The sequence below is a fragment of the Tripterygium wilfordii genome, chromosome 23, assembly GCF_013401445.1.
Source record: "Tripterygium wilfordii isolate XIE 37 chromosome 23, ASM1340144v1, whole genome shotgun sequence".
Classification (NCBI taxonomy): Eukaryota; Viridiplantae; Streptophyta; class Magnoliopsida; order Celastrales; family Celastraceae; genus Tripterygium; species Tripterygium wilfordii.
In genome coordinates, this window is record NC_052254.1 from 2,613,675 (window position 1) to 2,633,328 (window position 19,654).

General features: G+C 37.2%; 3 protein-coding genes across 7 annotated transcripts; 2 read left to right on the forward strand and 1 right to left on the reverse strand.

Moving 5' to 3' along the window:
* The first annotated feature begins 743 nt into the window (after positions 1 to 743).
* LOC119992949 (protein BOLA4, chloroplastic/mitochondrial-like) lies at positions 744 to 3,340 on the forward strand. The gene is made up of 3 exons (XM_038839792.1): positions 744 to 1,084; positions 2,107 to 2,174; positions 2,976 to 3,340. The coding sequence occupies exons 1-3, from the start codon at positions 779 to 781 to the stop codon at positions 3,127 to 3,129; spliced, it is 528 nt and encodes a 175-aa protein (XP_038695720.1). The 5' UTR covers positions 744 to 778; the 3' UTR covers positions 3,130 to 3,340.
* Positions 3,341 to 5,123: 1,783 nt separating this feature from the next.
* LOC119993495 (BTB/POZ domain-containing protein At5g17580-like) lies at positions 5,124 to 7,073 on the forward strand (the record flags this gene model as incomplete). The annotated part of the gene is made up of 2 exons (XM_038840650.1): positions 5,124 to 5,288; positions 5,403 to 7,073. Coding segments are annotated over 2 exons (1,836 nt in total), but the record flags the coding sequence as incomplete, so codon positions are not given.
* On the reverse strand, positions 5,659 to 19,610 carry LOC119993156 (putative acyl-activating enzyme 19). 5 transcript variants are annotated; one of them, XM_038840114.1, is made up of 22 exons: positions 19,266 to 19,610; positions 18,640 to 19,119; positions 18,063 to 18,259; positions 17,180 to 17,383; positions 16,028 to 16,747; positions 14,388 to 15,055; positions 13,304 to 13,379; positions 13,137 to 13,223; positions 12,717 to 12,760; positions 12,503 to 12,611; positions 11,520 to 11,579; positions 11,358 to 11,439; positions 11,150 to 11,214; positions 10,990 to 11,049; positions 10,299 to 10,343; positions 9,285 to 9,394; positions 8,643 to 9,157; positions 8,039 to 8,528; positions 7,516 to 7,821; positions 7,220 to 7,386; positions 7,033 to 7,080; positions 5,659 to 5,808 (listed from the first exon to the last, which is right to left on the reverse strand). In XM_038840114.1, exons 1-17 carry the CDS (start codon positions 19,537 to 19,539, stop codon positions 8,932 to 8,934), a joined length of 3,507 nt encoding a protein of 1,168 aa, XP_038696042.1. In that variant the 5' UTR covers positions 19,540 to 19,610; the 3' UTR covers positions 5,659 to 5,808; positions 7,033 to 7,080; positions 7,220 to 7,386; positions 7,516 to 7,821; positions 8,039 to 8,528; positions 8,643 to 8,931. The 5 variants fall into 5 exon arrangements, with proteins under 5 accessions (XP_038696042.1, XP_038696044.1, XP_038696041.1 ...); XM_038840116.1 differs by lacking the exons at positions 5,659 to 5,808; positions 7,033 to 7,080; positions 7,220 to 7,386; positions 7,516 to 7,821 and having other exon boundaries at positions 7,915 to 8,528; positions 11,520 to 11,573; XM_038840113.1 differs by lacking the exons at positions 5,659 to 5,808; positions 7,033 to 7,080; positions 7,220 to 7,386; positions 7,516 to 7,821 and having other exon boundaries at positions 7,915 to 8,528.
* Positions 19,611 to 19,654: the final 44 nt, after the last annotated feature.

Consider the following 19,654-nt stretch of genomic DNA (forward strand, 5'->3'; position numbering starts at 1 on the left):
TGTGAATGCTGATAGTTGTGAAGATTTGTACACTACTGAATTCTTAAATTCCATTACATCTTCTGGTATTCCAAACCATGAATTAAAATTGAAGACTGGTGTTCTAGTAATGCTGCTTAGAAATATCAATAAGAAATCTGGTTTATGCGATGGAACCCAATTGATAGTAATACTATTGGGAAAGCACGTTATAGAAGCGAAGGTTATTTCAAAAAGTAAGTTGGGTCCACAAGGTATTTATTCCTTGAATGATACTCTCTCCATCTGATTCTCGATTGTCATTTAAATTTCAAATAAGACAGTATCCATTAACAATTTATTTTACTATGACAATAAACAAAAACCAAGTATAATCATTTTTTCATGTTGATTTCTATTTGCCACAGTCAATTTTTAGTCATAGCCAACTATGTTTTGCAGTCTCTAGGGTAAAAAAAAATATTAGTTGTTAATGGTGAAAGCTAATTATGTAATACTACAGAGTAATGTAGTATTCAAAAAGTGTTTCATAATTTAAAAAATATGTATGTCATATTATAGTCAATTTTTTATTATTATATACTTTAATAAATTCTAGTTAAAAAAGTTAAAATTAATATCGAGAATATCTCTTGACCTTTTTTTTTTTTAAATTTACGTGTTGATTTTTCTATGATTAATATTTTAATAAAATTATAAATTTTTTTATTATTGCTACGTGGCACGAGTCCAAACTCCAAACACTATTTATGTTTTAATTTTGGAATTGCCACCAATTATTCTTTGCGCGGCGTTAAAAATGGCTACCAAAACCTTAGCGATGCGCCCGTACATCCTCAGCTCGTCAAGAACCCGCCTCCTCCTTCGGCAAGCTCTCCCTTCGTTTCCACGGAATCCTCCCACACGCTTCGATTCACTGTCCACAATCTCTTCTGGCAGTACGCGCAGCACGAGACCCGACGTCCCAGTCAAAACCGATTACGGCTATAACTTCAGCAGATTAGGGTTTGGGATGGTCCGTCATCGCAAATTCGCCACCGGAGCCACTCATGTGAATGATACGGGCTCCGTTGACTCACCTCTCATCTATTCCATGGAGAAGAAGGTACCTTTTGAGTTCTCTTTGTTACTTTCTTGTGCAAATTTTCAGTTCTAGGTTCTACTGAATGTAATTTTTTTCTTAAGCTTCAAGTCAAAAATATTCGGACCGGTATTAATAGGGACCTGAATTGAAGTATTTTAACATAATTGTTGGTTTATTGCTTGCTGATTTTATTTGAGGGAAAAAAAGGTGAAAATTTAAGTAGGAGATGCTATGTATCAAAATAGTCCAGCTATTTCAGTCACTGATTCATTCTATCTTCCGTGTCAAAGAACCCAAATAAAGAGAGTTTACGATGCTTACAATTTATGAGCTTTGTTACATATTTTTTCTGTGTTTTTTCAGTGAACGGCTTCTATAATCTGACGGATAGAAGTATATAGTGGCAATTGCTAGGAGAATATTGTTGCGTTGAATTATTTGAAGCTGATTAGATTTAGTCCACAGTTTGTAGTGATTATGAGAATTAACGTATTTTGAGCAATCGATCTTAGTTATTTATTTTATTTGGCTTAGTTGAGGGATTCAATTCAAGTTATGGAATGCTAAACTGAAAAAGGTATACCTTTGCACTCTTTTTAGCAGTAAAACAAAGTTGTTGCTGAAGATAATGGGAAAATAGATGATTATCAAAGATTGTTTTGGTGTAGTGGGTGTGAAGAGGAGAGTGATGGTGTGAATTATGCTGTTTGGAGGCAGAAGTCAGCCCTCTAGTAATGCCTGAAAGAATGAAAACTATATTTCCTTCTGTCAGGCTAAGTGGTGCAATTTACCCGCACCGTTTCATTTACCAAATGCATTTCCACAATGCTTTTGTAAAGAACCCTATTGCCAGGTCATCTAACTTACTGTACCTTAGTTATCATTTATACCTTTTCTTTTTCTTTTTCTTTTTTTCTTTAAGAATTAAGATGCATGGATTTTCTTTTGGATTGCCATTGCTTAGCAGTTATACTCTTACATACGGTATGATAGATTTGATTTCTATTCCCTTGTAAAGATTATAATTTTAATGTATTTCACAGATCAAGGAAGAACTAAATGCAGAATCAGTCACTGTTAAAGATGCTTCTGGGGATGGCCGACATGTGATGTAAGTTCTCGTCTTCCTCTGGCTTGTTGTGTTGGTAACTGGTAAAAGAAAAGGAAAATGTATTATGAACTTATTTCTTCAGTTAGCAATTCTCTTTTTTAGTAGACATAAACTCTTGGTTTAAGCAGTGAATAGTGATGGATATTCCTATGTGAACTATAAAAATTATCTGTTTGTCCAGTTCTCTTGTCACGAAGACACGATCGTGATATTTTTTAATCAGTGCTAACCGATAAACCTCTTTTGAAAAGGCAATCCATGATATCCCCTTGGCGCCCTTTGCGGAAAAAGTAAAATAAAAAAAATCCATTGTAAAGAATATCTTTCTATTGTCCTGATATGATCAGTTGGAAAATCTAGATCTGAGAATGATAATTCAATTTTTTTAGGAAGTCTTAAATTACTTTGTTTCCCCATTTATTCGTGAGATTAAGTAGCCCGCCACATCAGACATCATTACTTGTGAGCACTTACTTTACATGGTTGTATTTTGTTGAATATTATTTATGTCTTGGTGGTTTTCCAACCTGATATGAAATCCAAGTCTATCAATATATATAGACCTCTAGTTATAGGAACAATTGTCTTACAACCACATTGCATTCCAATGGAGAAAAAACATCATCTCTTAACTTCGCTTAAGAAATCTTCATTCTTCATTATGAGATCCATCTTACATAGTCTTGTTCATGCATGCATGTTCAAAATCTTGTGTAACATTTTATGTTAGGATCATAAGGTGATCATTGTGGACATAGGGTGGCTTCAAATTGATTTCTTTTTTCTCTCTTGTGTTTGCAGCATTGATGTTGTCTCTACATCCTTTGAGGGACAATCAACTGTAAATAGGCAGAGGATGGTGTATAAAGTAATATGGGAGGAGCTTCAAAGCGTGGTGCATGCGGTTGACCAGATGACTACTAAAACGCCCTCTGAAGCAGCAACGGGGAAGTGAACAACTCAAGCCAAAATATCAGCGGCTTGAGTCCCCTTTAGCATATTTTCTCGCATGTCTCGAAAGAAAACTGTAACCGGCTTTTGCATTTTTTACTGTTTTTCATGTCATTTTGTTACTCTGAATTCTTTTGAAACAGATTGCTCCTTACATTATCTGTTCATTATCCAGACTAAATAAGAGAAATATGAGTATTATTGCATCCATTGTATACTTCTGCTTGTGTCAAGTAGGAATAACTGTCTCAAAAGAAATTACTGGGTATGTGCAGTTCTTTAGGTTAACATTACATTATGCAAGTACACCACAAATAACTGGATCTTAGACCTTTATTTCTCTTTTGCCTCGATTACGGGTCACTTTGGTAGAGCTTATGTTTAGGAAAATTAAGCTAGCGTATAACCGGTTAAAAATAAATTAGCTTATAACTCTATTTGAAACAAAACATGCAGATTTAAGACATGGAAAGAAAACAGTAGACCAGTCGAGGTTTTTTAAACATCATCACCAGCAAGTTTTCTGGAAATTTAGAAGCAAAAGAAGAACATAACATAAAGAGATTATAATTACGTATGTTTTAACATTCTAAGAAAGCATAACTACATTACTCATCGTGCTATGCAAAATCAAGAATCACAAAGTTTAATTAAATTAAATACAAACAACAAATTAAGACAGAACCAACCCCCTGAATGTTTCTTGTCTTTACCAGATCAACCACTGCAACCACCTCTGCGCCAGTTTCTTAGTAGTCTGTAGTCTTAATTTCTTGAACTGACAGGGCCTTCACCTTCCAAATAGTCATTGTGTCTCCCTGATGGACCTGAAGGTGGAACTGCTACAGCTTTAGGAAGATAACCAAAAGATGAAAACATATAATTGTGCTCGGTTTCTCGGGTGTTTACGTCACGGATCACATACACAGCTGAGTCGCTTGCAGGAAATGTGACAAGAAAAATGAGCAAGAAGAGAATGATCATGTTGTTTTGTCAAAACCAGTATCTGTTTGTTATGGTGTTGATTTGTCAAAACCAGTATCTGTTTGTTGTGGTGTTGAGAAGCAAATCAAAGAAGTGATGGGTTTCTTATGAATCCAGAAAGATCAAACTCCTTATAAGAGAAAAACTATAAAAAGAGAGAGATGAAGGAAATGTCAAAAAGGGTTTGCAATGTAACGGAAATTGAGAAAGAAGAAGGAAGAGTTGAATTAATGGTGGTTTCTGATAAGTAGTACAAGACAAAGAGGGTATTAATGAAGTTGAAACTGGTTTGAGTGCTTGTTTTGCAGGCAGAGAGAGTTGTAAAGGGAATCTCATTTATAAGTTTGTTGCCTCATATTGGACACTTTCTCCCTTATTTATATATGTATATATATGTATGTATGTATTTCTATGAGTTGCCTTCAGGAAAGATGGACACCCCTACTTACCTTAAAAACTTTTTTGGGAGATGTGTCTATGATATTCCTCAAGCAAGTGAGGAGGACCTAAATTATCAACCGGCTCACCAAGTACCTTGAAAATTCGTCCGAGAGTCACTCCGCCGACTGGAACACTTAGAGGAGCTCCCGTGTCCATCCCTCTCATTATCATCTGCATTGGTCTTATGATATTAGGTACGTCCACTGTTCCATAAAATCTGAGAATTGAGTAAAATTATAGTCATGAAAAAAAACACAAGGAAGAAAAAGATTAATATCCTTACTAATTTTTTTAAAAAAAAGAGAGAGAGAGGAGAAAAAGATTCAGTATTCAGAGTCCAAAGAACTAGAATTTGAAAATAACTGAAGGCCCTCCTGTTTTGGTGGAGAATCTTGGTAGTTGAGGATTCTCTCTCTCTGTTCAACAACTGCTTCATAAGAGCTTGAATTAGTTGGGGATACTTCTCTACCTTTTTTTTCCTTCTCTGTGTAACTTGTAACAAATTGGGAGGCATCAAGACATGGCCAACAGAAAAATTCAAAGCAAAGACATATCATCTAGGTATTATAAATTCCCTTTGTTCTTCTTATCTCTCATTCAGTTGTTCTTCCTTTTCTTAAAATTCTTTGTGTTCTTGGTGTCATTTTTCAATATCTTATTCGTTACAGGTTGTCCAAGTCTAGTTCCTCATCAGATATTCAACCCCATATACATGAAGTGCCTTTTACACTCAACAGAGTGAGATGATACATGAATTGAAATAAACCCTAATTTGTTTTTTCTTTTATTGTCTTAAAAAGAACAGTACTATAGTTTATGAATAGATTTTTTTTTTTGGTTCATGTTGAATAGGAACTTCTGGCTGCAAAATCTGCCAAGGCAGCTGCTTTACTTGTAGGGAATTCCCAAGAAGACCTCTCTTTACTCTTTCAAGACATACCAGCTGACCCTGAAACTTTTGAGCTCGTTGCTAGGTTTTGCTATGGATTTGAAGTGCAGATTTCGACTGAGAATGTTGTATCCCTCATCTGCCTTGCTAACTACCTTGAGATGACAGAAAGTCACAGCGCAAACAACTTATTGAGAAAGTCTCTTACCTTTTTTGAACAAAGAGTCCTCTCAAGCTGGAACGAAACCGTCAAGGCTTTTCGTATGATGGAAAGCATCCTTCACCAAGCCCTGGATCTTGGTCTAGTTGATGCATGTTTAGAGTCTATAATTCAGAAGGTATTAGCCGACCCTCACCTTCTTGGAGAACCTGCTCAAAACACAGAAAATGATTGTGATAGTGAGGACAATGAACGGTTTAGGCCAAATGTGAGGAGAAGGCTATTTGCTACTACTGATTGGCAATCAGAGGATTTGACAATGCTGTCTCTCCAGCTCTACAAACCCACTATTCGTGCGATAAAACAGCATCGAGTCCCATCAGAATACATTTCTGCATCAATTTTTCAATATGCAAGAAAATGGGTGCTTTCTAGCAGCATCGATGAGGAGAATATGTCGATTTACAAGAGGAACTCGATGAGGGAAATCATTGAGGCAGTGGAACGGCTTTTGCCTAATGAGAAAGGGCTCCTTCCAAGCACATCATTATTTGAAATGTTGAGGTTTGCTATTGCCTTGGAAGCTAGCTCTGATTGTAGGAATGGCTTCGAGATCAGAATCGGAAAACAACTAGACCAGGCTATGGTCAAAGACCTCTTGATACCTTCTCAAGGCTATGCTAAGGAAGTACGGTATGATATCGAGTCTATCAGAAGAATCCTGAAGCATTTCTACAGCAATTACAATGGCTCCAGTATTTCAGGGTTAATCACGGTGGCAGAACTCATTGAAAAACTTTTAGCTGAGGTTGCCAGTGACAGAGATTTGAAGGCAGAAACATTTGTATCACTAGCGGAGATGTCAGTGGCAGCGTCGTTAGGTACACACCGAAATTCTGATGGAATCTACAGAGATATTGACATTTATCTTGACAAGCATAGATACCTAACAGAGATGGAGAGGGAAGAGGTGTGCCGGGTTTTGGATTGTCAAAAAATGTCTCATGACGCTTGTGAACACGCAGCAAAAAATGAAAGATTACCATTAAGGTTTGTGGTACAAGTGCTGTTTATCGCACAGTTGCAGCTGCGCAACACAATCACAAAGGAGATGCAATGTGTTGATAACAAATTGAGAAACGAAAACGTGGAAGAAGAAATGGAGAATGAAGTGAAGAAGGTGGGTTCGGGTGAGGAAGAAGTAAAGACAGAAATGAAGTTGATGAGTAGCAAAGTGATGGAGTTAGAGAGGGAATGTCATATGATGAAGGAGGAGATTATAAGTGGGTGTAGTAGCCAGAGAGCCAAGAAAGGGAAGACCAGCATTTGGAAGGAAATGAAGAGGAAAATTGGGTGCATGAGTAGCATTCATCACTATAACTGCCAATCAAAGAAGAAGAAACTGTATCCAAAACATGGGGATACTTCTTTACCTTGTGGAAGGAAGCTGGAAGCACCGGCTTTTACGCCCTAGCTAGCTTCTGCAGAATTCATAAAGAAAGATGTCAAAAGAGTAAAAATTTGGTTTCATACAAGAGGTATGTTATCATTTTCATTTCTAAATGTCATATACTACATGCATAGTTCTTGCATTTGATTTGAGAATGGGAACAAACTTACTGTAACGCTATCTGTCCCGCGACTTCTCTGCTAATCTCACATCATTTTGCAGCAGCTGCTTCAAATCATATACCAGATTGTAAGCACTAGGCCATTCTTCACCTGCATTTGCTGCTTCTTTCTCCATGTTTATCTCAACTTGTGGAATCATATCAATGTATAATGGCCTGAGAAAACGAAAGCCGGCTTCAGAATTCACGTTCGGACACATTAGGATGATGAGACTCCAAGAGTTAATGGCATTTCGCTTTCCCTAGAAGCAACAGAATCTGGTTTCTCATCTAATGTTACTCTACCTTCATGTTGCCTGCCTGAATTATTTTCTTCCAAGTCGTCTTCATCTCCATCTCCATCTCCCAAACCAACATTGTTTACCTTGTCACCGGTTCCCAACACGAAAACGGCCCCAAAATGTATGTGACGTTTACCATCAGGAGAAGAAAATTGTAGAGACCAAGAAAAATTCCGCCAGCAACGATGGAAGCAAAGATAAAGCCAGAGATGATGTCTATTCTTATATCTTCTCTCTTCTTCTCCATTAGAGTTTCTTTAGGTGAAGGATTTGAGAAGAGGAGTTGGTGGTGAGGGGTGGATGGGAGATTCTGGTGCAACCCATCAATGTAGAAAAGTTCAAAACAAGACACAAATAAAGAGCTTCGAAAGTGGGAAGTTTGTTTGTGTGCTTGTAAAGAGAATTTATCAGTTATTTGTCTGTGTTCAGTAATTTCACTATTAAAGAACAATAAAGAGTGTAGCCAAATAAGGTCATCAACAAATAAATTCCTAGACTTGTTCACAGATTTAGTGCAATTGAATTACCTTTCTGGGATTAAGAGTAAAAAATTATTGCCAACAGAAAGCCAGGCAAATTATAAGTCTCAACAGAACAGACCGTCAAAAACCCTAGGACCCGGAAAGTGGAGACAGAGAATCAGGAAGTGGAGGTCAACCCCCTAAATCATTCACGCTGATTCACAATTAATCGTCTTCTGCCTTTGGTACTTTGAACTTTTTTTTCTCTCTCACCTTCGTTGGGCTTTTTTGTGGCTGTCAGTTTCGCCGGATCTCCACCGTTGATATGTCTCTCTTGCAATTGACATCTCTCCGGCAATTGACAGCTATTGCAAGGGAGTGAAGCTGTTATATAAGAAGGAGAATGCTATATTATACATCCGTGCGCTTGAACTATTCAGTTCTGTCTCCATACACATACACAGGGTCCAGATCAGACAATCGGATTCCCCAGTAATAGCCACCAACTGCATGGGAACTGGATCCTTCCAAAGTAGGCAAGTTGTTCCCAACCATTCTTCAATAATAAAAAACTTTTATGTAAGATTCAACCTTCAAATGACAGGTGAATGGTCACCACTTAGCATTCATAAATGAGGAACAACAAGAGGAAGAGAAGTTATTTACTTACCTACAAAGGAAGAACTTCAAATTTCGAATGCTAGCCAACACGGGGCCTCAGCTAGATGCTATTTCCTCCCAAGTCCTCTCAAGAATTTTGAGGTTGCATGTATTCGTTCACGAAATAGAAGATCCACTGAGATACTCATCAGAAATTCCACTCTCCACACTGTACCATGCACTTGATGCTTATCTGAAACTACTGCACGGCTCAATATGCAGAGAGAAGCATCCTCTAAATAAAAGTATCATATATCATATCTGAAGGAAAATGATTTTGCGCCTCCAACTTCATTCTTCTACTTTTCAATGGTCTCAATGGAAATGCAGTGCACATAATCATCTCTGCAACCTACAAAAATCTTGCCGCCAATCATTACAGGCGAGGAGTATACATCTCCTTGGAGCTCGAATCTTGCAAATTCATGCACCGTAATGTTACTTGGATGATATGGCCTGTCAGCAGCATCTGAGTTGACACGAAGAACACATATGCTACCAGAGCTGGAACATACACAAACCAATCTGCAAAGGTCGTGGGAAAAAATATGACATTTTATGCTTTTAAGCTTCAGACAAATTTTGCCTGGAGAAAATATGACATTTTATTCTTTTAGGCTTCAGACAAATTTGCCTTGAGTAGTTTCTTTACCTATCTGGCAAGTGGGGTGAATCGGATACCAGCTGCAAGTGCTCTTCAGCATATGCAGATGCAGTCACTGGATCTCCAACATTGTATTCCCAGAGAAGATTTCCATTTCCCTGAAGTAAACTTCAGCGCTTAATCAAAAGGTGGGAAAAAAGTTACATGAAAACTAACTAATTTTTTGTGACATTTCTGTACAGTTCCTTGCAAAAATCTTAGGGTATATCAGTATATGATAGACATGATTGGTCATGCCAGAGTATGTGCCAAGCACTGAGCTTTTAATCACTAAATTTATTTATTTTTACCTCCTTTGAACAAAATGAATTTGATGTTAACGAAGAAAAGGATCATTCATACGATGGGTTAGGGCACCACTGCGAGAGACACATTTACACTGATATAGCAGAAGCAAGATTCTAGGATAAAAGAGAGAAGAAAATGAATATACTAGAGATATGATAAGGCTTAGAGAGATTGCATTGCAAGAAGCAGATAATGCAAAAGGCCATTTCAGAATGTCTTATCAAAGATCTCAATGCAGATTGCTCTACTAAAGAACGTTGATGGCCAATCTCACACATCTGAGGTGGCAGAACCAATATCGTATGATGAGGATCTTCGTGAAAAGATGATCAGTTCCCACTAGCTATCCGAAAGAAAATCAAGAGAACCACAGGACCTGAATTCAGCCCTTGAGAAGGAATTTGGAACACATAAGCTACAGCTCATCTAGTCAATAAAGTGCACGGCTTATGCATCAATATATTAACACAGACCAGCAAAAAAAAAGTTTCGACTAAGATCTTCAATTAAATATAAGACACATAAGAAATATTAGGTTCCGCGGAATTTATATATGCACGGGTGTGTGTAACAGAGGTAGTCAACAGAAAATAGCATCAATATTTGATGAACCAGATCATCAGCAGAGGTCTTCAACGTGACCAGCTATGGGTGTGACTGTTGACCATTCAGTAAACTATTACCACCATTCATTAAATGAAAAGCAAATCTTACCAGTTCAAATGAATAAACTTTCCCACTTCTGGAACATATAAGCACCTGTGGCACAAAGGGTAAATGAAACGCCAAAAATAAGTTGATTTGTTAAAAAAAATTATTGTGAGAATCTACATTAATTTCACAATTCATAAGTGGATGGAAGTCACATATTACTGTGTGTGACATAGATAATCAACTGAAAGTGATCACAAGAAAGGAGAGCATATTTACTGATTTCTTCACAGTTTACACTATGACCAAAACCGTGAAGGTTCTGGGAGCATGGATAATCAATATCTTGGATCACCAATATTCTAAATAATGGACTATGCCACTATCACACAACTATTGTGGTAAAACGTCGCACATCAGAACTGCGAAAAACTAAGATAAGTAGGTCAGTCAATAAAAACTTCTGTCCAGAGTCATTAGTGTGCTATTGCACTCCTCCCTTGCTAATCAAAATAAGATCTCCAGTTTCTAGGAAACATTCAGTCTTAGGGTTTTCAAACCAATCTATTATATTGGCCGTTAAAATTTCATTTTTGTCAACAAATTAGTCATACATTTGTGGACTTCCTTAAAGAGAATAAAAAGTCCGACAAATGAAAGGTTAAGAATTGGTCATGCATGATTCTTTTTAACAAGCTTCCTTTCGTTTCTGGACCATATCATTTCAATATGAAGCCAGAAGAAAATGCCTCACCTGAGAAGGAAGCACATGAGAGATGCAAGCTCCAGCAAAGATGGGACCATCAGTTCTACTCTGAAGAAGAAGATCATTTCATAAGAGATTGGATCCAATTTCATCAGCAGTTCAGCACTAGTATACAAATGGAATAGTCAGCAGTGGAAGAAATCCATACCCTCCAAATTGCGGTTCCACTTGAATTTAATGCAACAACATAGCCATCCACTGAACAACAGATAACTACAGCAAGACAAACACGACATGAATGTAAGAAAAAAGGGAAAAAAGCTACCTTTGAATAATCCTGAAATGATTTATGCAGAGATTTAGAACAGTCCATGAGAATCAAAACATACATAGAGTTGAATGAAACATTTGCATACCGGGTCCATTTGAACTAATAGAAAGGGAACCAAAAACCGGAACTCTCAACTCATGCTCCCACAGAGTATGAAATGGAAATTCCTGCATTCATAGAATAAGCCCAAACAAATATATCAGGTAAGTATTAAACTAGGAGATCAATGTCTTCTAGTCTACCCTACCTTTATTGATATAGCAGTCACACGGCCACTAGTAGATGCCACATACAGTATGTCCTGCACCTAGTACGAAATTAAGCAAACATAGGAGTAAGTCACAGGTCTGACAACCAACAATACAATGCAGAGTTTTATCATCCTTTATTCTTATTCAATATTGCCCAAATAGTCAATAATATACATGTGAAAAACAAGAAAAGATCGGAAATCTGAAAACCAATAGATTAGAAACAAGAACAAGAACAGGCTTGAGAATCATTCTGCAGATTATCCTAATAACCTGTCAAAAGTCAAAACTGTAGGGTAATCAAATGATCATGTTCCCAAAACATCACATCTAGATTCTAGATCTTTATCCTCCATACAAACTGCCATTTGGCAGAGAATGCAAGCTTTACTGCAGCATGACTAACAATTATTGATAATCAAGACTAGTAATCACTAATACCAGTGATCATCGAACTTTTGGATTATTCCATTTTGGATCCATGTCATAGAGTTTACTAATATCGGTGATCAAGACTAATAATTTTAAATATAGTACACAAGGTGTTGATCCAGCTCTATTTACACTAGGTAAACAACACCCATGGATAAGGCTCCCGTAGTGGGTGGGATTGGGGACAAATAGGATGTGCAGACCTTACCCCCACATAATATGTAAGAAGCTGTTTATAGGAATTGAACTTGTGAGCTCTAGCTTTCTCTTTTCATTGATATTAAGTAAGAAAAGTCCGAAAGAATAAAGAGAAAATTGCTGGAACTCATAAAGGGCATGGAATACTTAAGAAGTTCAAGATATTGTAGTCCATTAACTAGTTGAAAGTAAAAATAGAAATATTTTAAAATTTTGTTTTAATAATGAAACTTAACAATCAAGACAAAGGTTCTAAAAGAGTCCACAGATGAGTAAATCATGACATTCCACATTGTTTCCTCATAGAAAGTAACTAAGCAACTTAATCATTGACCATGAATTGATTTACCTCATCGATTGCAGGTGATCCATATATACTCCCACCACAAGGAAGCTTAAAAACACAGCAGTGGTTTCTATAGTCAAGAGCATAAAGATTATGGTCATGTGATCCACACCTGCGATTCAATAATTCATTCAGTGACAATTGATGGTAAATTTAGTATCTGTCTTCAATGGATTAATGAAATGAAGTGCAAGCAAAGTTGAAGATAAAGGCTTACCAGACCAATTGTCTATGGAAGTCCATCACCGGCTGAGACTTCACCTTAAGATGATTAAAATGATAGTCAATGATAACAGTATAAATATAAGTTAAGTTCACTGAATTAATAGAACTGAAAAACTTGCAATTCAGATAAAGAAGAAAAGATAAATGATCATAATGCAAATCATGCAAATGTTTTAATAATTGAAACTTCGATTCCTCACCAGTGGGTAATAAATTATTATACAGATTACAGACTTATATATGTGCATTAATGGGGAATTTTTCACTTAAAAGAAAATCTTAAGGAACTGCAAACTCAACAAGGTAGCTTGAAAAAATTTATGTTGCAAGATAAAATGTTCCATTTTGAAGCGTTTGATATGAAGTATAAGGACATCAAAAGCAACATCATAAGTCATCTAAATCATTATACCTCACCACATGTTTGGAAAGTCCAAAGAATGTTGCCATTTGCAAAATCAAGAAAATATATTTTCCCTTTATAGCATCCTACAACAACCTGGGACATCAAACAAGTAAATAATTTGGAGCCCTGGTGCAAAACAATTGAACCATACACAAAAAGGAAGAAAGAAAAACCTGAGAAAAGTCACCAACAATCGCTGCTGAACACTCAATTCGTCCATCAAGCACAGTCTCCCACTGGACTGAACCACTATCCCAAATTATGAACCGACCCAATACATGAGTTAGAACATAAATTGAAACATTCCACAGGGAAAAAAATGAACAAGATTAGGAGTTCATGCACAATGCTCTAAATATTTTTCACATCTCTAAGTTGGAAAGAAATTAGCTTCTACCAATGAGCAATGCAAGACATAAAATCAATTGGTTATTTCTAAAAGGATCTGTTACGTATTGGTAATGGGCCTAATGGCTTAGTAAGCATTGTGTGGTGATATAACAGACCATGTCAGAGAATGATAAGCACAAGATTCTATACAAGTTAGATTTGACAAACAGCAATGCTTAAATCTGAAATGAAACGATGCACCATGCCACCTAATAAGGAATAAATCTTATACAAAAATTTAAATATCATCCTTCACTTTGAAATGTGGAAGGACTGGGTCTCAAAGTGGTATAATTACCGTGTCCCAAAGTGGGATAATTAAGATCTAAACTTAGTCTACCATTGTAATTCATCTGTACCACCATGGCATAGCCATGGGATCCTGGTAAGTTCTACATCAAAAAACATGCTGAAATATAAAACAATACAGAGGAAGTTACTTAAGGCAGGTCAATATCGAATTGAAGTCGCAAAGGAGTTGCTACTTTGGCTTTACTTGTCAGTATTTCTTATTTCTTTGGCTTTAGTTTCTTCCAAGTCAGGCAGTTGAACCTAACCAACCTTGAAAATAAGCAATCTAGGATAATGACAATGTTGCTAGTTGATAATATTCCAAAGTGTATTCAGTTTCATCTCAATACATCAACGACGGAAGAAGAGATATACTGATGAAATGTCACCAATTATCAAGTTTCGAAAAAATTCTTACCAGCTAGAGTGACAAATGTATCAACATAAACATCAACTGCAAACCAGTATCAATTCATAAGTGATACTAGATAACCAGAGAGATGTTATGATAAATAGTGTCGGCAAGTAATCTAGAAAGTTCGCTTTGCTTTTCGGAAACAACAGAATTACACTTACCTTCTGGCATTAATACAGACGAATTTACGTGAGTGAGATCCAATAAATAAATAGATATCCTTGCCCTTGAATGCAACAACTGGTGATGCATCAACACAAGATTCCATGTGAACTTTCCACCAATCTTTCAACGAACCTCTTATGTTTCCCGAGACTTTCGACAACCAGGTTGCTTGAGGTGAACTTTTCAGCCTACAGCCCCTTTCATACAAGACTTTATTGCACCGGCTGAATGAACAAGCAAAGGGAATGGTAGCAGAATTCCAAGGCTGTCCATCACTTGGAAAACTGCATTGTGGAGTAACATATTTATATGTATCCATCTTTAAGCGCTTGGAGATTTCACCATGATTGTCATTTTTGCCAGGAGGCATTTTCTGTAACCGTAATTGTGGTTCAGGACTGAGGTGATCAGGAGTAATGGAATAAGACACTTTTCCTATATCTGCTCCCACGTTGACATTCAAACCAACATTTGTTCTAACAGCTCTTGATTCCTCTTCTTGTAAAAGTGCTACAAGCTTTGATGGATTTGGAAAGTTATAAAGCAATCTCATATCTATTCCTAAATTGTGAGAAACATGTGCTGCACTGATGGAATTACCACCCAACATGAAGAAATCATCATCACTGGAAACTTCTTCAACCATCAAAGTGTCACAAAAGGCCTGCCAAAAAGATTTTATGTCAGAATATGACTAGGTAAAAGAAATTCAGTGCTCTTATAACTTTGTATAACCGATTCTGTTGATCACAATTATTTATATAGAAGTAACAAATCAAACACCTTCACAAATTGGTAGGTGACCAATACAACTATAATTCTTTACTTTCAGCTGGAAGAAGAAAATTTCCGAGGTTAATGTTGTATTGTAATTTAGTGATTCTTTGGTTCAATATGTAAGTGCATTGAGTCACTACATGATCCATGAATTTTCTGTATTGGTAGCATAGTAAGAAGGATAACCTAGTTTGCCACCTCCAATCTCCGCTTCTACCAAATCTCTCTTCCCTTCTCCCATTTCTTTTAAAATCCTGAACAGGATGTAAGCCCTGCCAGAAACTATGGAAATAGAAGGATAGAAAATGGACCTTGAACATATCAATTCCAATAAGGACATGATGACACTTTTCCCGCTTCTTAACTTACATGTCACTACTTAATAAATCAAAGAACAGAGGCTAGAAGCTTCACAAATCATCCAAGATACTGCCATCCTCACATTCATAGAAGTTTTCATATTCTGTTTAAAGGCTAATCAGAACATATTTTCTTCAACAACAAAGACCCCAGAGAACAGTCCAGGGTATCGACAACTGGAAGGCAGGCAGAGTTGTTTTAACCATAAGCTATACAGGTGTCATGGGCCTCTAGTGCATTGTCTCCAGTTGTCACTGAAGATGACTAAGGCATAACTATTACTTCTAACTAAACACCGTCGAAGGTTGAACTTTAAAAGCTTACAGAGTCCCGTCCCTAACAAGCATCATTACTTTTAGTCCATCATTACTTTTTTTCACTACATTAACTAGCTCAAGTGATGGATCATTAAACAGGATGGAAAAGAAGAGCAGAAAGTGCCATTTGACAAATTGAACAAAAACTTTGAAAGCTTGTAAGTTTTAAGTGAAGTCCAAACCTTTTTGATTGATCGCAAGAGATCACAATTCACCGTTTTACTTATATCATGTGAAACATGTGATGTGAGAAAGGTTGAGCTTGCCAACGATGCATAATCAACTTTTCCACTGGAGGTCATATGCAAGGATTCAATAAAGCTAAAGCGGCTGGGAATCATGGCTGTAGGAAGCTTGCTGACAATCCAATTTCTTATCGAAGATCTGATTACATCACCAGATTTCTCCTTGTCTTTTAACAGTATAAATGCTTCAAGGAGCAGAAGTTCCTCCAAACTTTTGCGAGCAATCACAGCAGCATCTGCCACATTTGGATGTCCCCTTAATGTATTCTCAATCTCCTCTATAGCTATACGTTGCCCATTAACTTTTACAGTGCGGTCCCTCCTCCCCAAGAAAACTAAATCACCACTTTGAAGCCGTCGTGCAAGATCACCAGATTTGTAATACACTTGATTTTTGCAATAATCTACAGAACAGTTCACAGGAGAGTTTTGATGTGATTCATGGTCAACAGACAGAACAGTGGATTCACAGAAGTAACCATTACAAATGCAGAGACCACCAACGCATATTTCTCCCTGTTCAGGTTTGTCAAATTCACCAACAAGCACCACATCACAATTAGAAACAGGAACCCCAATTGGAACAGTTGTTAGTGCCTCTGTCTCCAAAATTTTTGGCAGCCTCTTGCAATCGAAATACGTGCAATCTCCCGAAACCTTTATTTGAAAAGTATTTTATTAGCCTGAATGCTAGTAGCTGAGATTAAATTGGAGCACACAAAAAAGCTAAAAGAACACTGTATTCCCCAATTTTTTAAATTCAACCAATCTCTCAACTAGTTTGTGTCATGATTGGGATTAAGATTAAATATTCGATAAACAAACAAATGAAAGGGAAGAACCCAACCTGAGTATGCAATGTATGCTCACAAAGACCCCAAGTAAAAGAAGCAATGTTTTTCCAATAATGGAATGTGCAAATGTGTAATGCACCACGATGAAAGTAAGCACTATAAAATGAAGGAATAGTTGAACATTGAATCAAACGAAACATTAGTTTCAAATTATGGACTTACTTATATTTCTAAACTCCAAGAGTTGGTGAGTTCAATAGGCAAACAAAATTAAGGGAGCTTATTCATTTCTAACCTCTGTACTCCCATATAAATTCAAAATAGAGGTCAAGGGCAGCAGACTGGAAAGCATCTTCCACAAGGACAAAGAGAAAACTTCACCACTCAGAATTAACAATTTCAATGAACTTTGGATCTGCATGTTGTGTGCACTTTGCAAAGCAGGAACAATTGCTCTCAAAAGCGAAGGAACAGCAGTGAGCCTATTTATAGAATAAGCCTGCACAACAGTTGAAGAATAATATGACACGGAACTTCAAAATAAGTAAGATGTTTTAGAATTAGTTCTGAGAAAAAAGGGACAAAAGAGAGTGAGCTTCTTAGTTGCTTTCAACAAAATCCATAATGGGCGTATAGTCATATTATTGATAACCCAAACAAATTTAAAGCTCATTCTACCCCTGACAACAACCTACATTTACCAAAGTTAGTATTGAGATCTGATGATACAATGAATAGAGTTTTAAATATGCAAGTTAACCAATTTTGAAGCTATTTATAGAGGCCATAAATGGAGGTCCTTTTCAAGTTACACAACTAATTAAGCAATGGAAAGCTCTATTAAATACCAAAAGGTGAAGGTAAGAAAATCCCCTGTGCAAAGGTTCTGATTGTGTAGACCTGGTCAGGGAAGGCCAAGATGTACACAGCCTTACCTCCACAATGCAGAGAGGGCGCATTCAAGATTTAGAACCAAGACCACTGGGTCGTGGTGAGGCAACCTTACCAATAGGAAAATGGTTCTCCTTTTTTAAACACCAAAACTACTATTATAAGCATGTCAGATACCGATGATGATCTCATTAATGCAGAAGGTATCGTACAACTCAAATCACTATGGAGTTAAAGAGGCACTAGAAGGAGTCATGATGTTGCATCAGTTAAGAAAATAACCGTACCTTCAGAAAAGTGATGATGGAGAGTAAATTTTCTTTTTGTTCATTAAAAGGAGGTATGATCAGTGTACAAGAAGTGAAAATAGCGCCGAGAAATTCCTGCAGGTGGTCAATAAAGCTAATAGATGTCTTGAATAATAAAAGTTCTTCTCCATACAGCGGGTACGATTCTTGCATCCATAAAAAACGATTTAACAGGCCTAAAGAGAAACAAGGTAAACAACAGCATCAACATCCTACCAAACAATGAAGAAAGCCAGAAGATAGAAAAGGTTGTGCAACTATAAAAATGCTTAAAAAAGGAAGCATCAAATTTTAGAACACAATTTATGGCATAGTTCTTCTGTCCATCTTCACTGACTGCAATTCAAAGACAAACAAGTGAAGAGTTTAATGAGGGACTTTGGGAGGGGAAGGATGGGGATGGAGATTTTCCCATTAATTTCAGTTGCCAACAATGGCTCAACAAACTTGAAGTGTCATAAGACAGAGTAACAGATTACACCTATAATTTTAAAGATGCACTTTTCACTCATACATAATTGGCCAAACTTGAAATCACCTATAGTTACATATTTACCTGTTTCCGTGCCGCATACACCTTTAGGTTTTCCAGTTGACCCTGATGTGTACATCAAATAACAAAACAACCTTTCTTTTTCATTTTCGCAAGGCCAAACTAACTTCAATGGAGCAACACACTCTTGGAGGCTTTCTGCCATAGAAAAGAAGAAAACAGGACAACTACTTTGCTCTGCAAGCCACTGTGAATCATCAAGGTTTCGAAAACCATTGCCACCAATTAAAGTTCCACAAGTGACGATAAGATCAACATTGGAAGAAGAAGCGACAGACAATATCCTATCTTTCGGCCATAAAGGATCAAGAGGCAAAAAAGCCTCCCCACACCTCATAACAGAAAGAACAGAAACTATGTACTCCAACGAAGGTGCCAGGTATATTCCAACAATTTTTGGGGTATATGTATTCCTAAACTCCTCCGATCGCTTTACAGGCACAAAAACATATTTGGCAGACTCATCAGTATCAGTAGAATCACCTACACATTATAAATTTCACAATTTAACTTCTCCAATAACACCATTGTTGACATAAGCAACAAGAAGAGCACTCTATTCTATTCTAGAGGGTAGCAATTAACTAGTCAGATTCACCAAATAAAAAACTTGAGAAAGAACCGGTGACCTGGAGGACGATGGGGTATGGTGACATGTTGATCAGAAGCGCCGTCAAGAATGGAGCGGAGGCGGAAACTGAGGTAATTGACGGATGCCAAGACATCGCCGAAAGTGAAACATCGGTCGCCTTCGTACACCGGAGGATGTGAAGATATCTGGGGCCCAATATCTGATGATCGGGCATGTATCACCGCGATTTTGTTGAGGTTCTCGGTCGCAGCTCTCACGAACTCGTGCGATACGCAGCAGTGTCGCCGCTGCTGTCGTTTCTTTTCACTCATTTCTTCTCCTCACGTGGTTATCCCTGGAATTTCTGTGTTGTAGGCTCGCAGTAGTCTCTCCTTCAGGCTACGCTTTCAAAAATTCGAACACTCATTGATGCGTAAAGCAAACGGG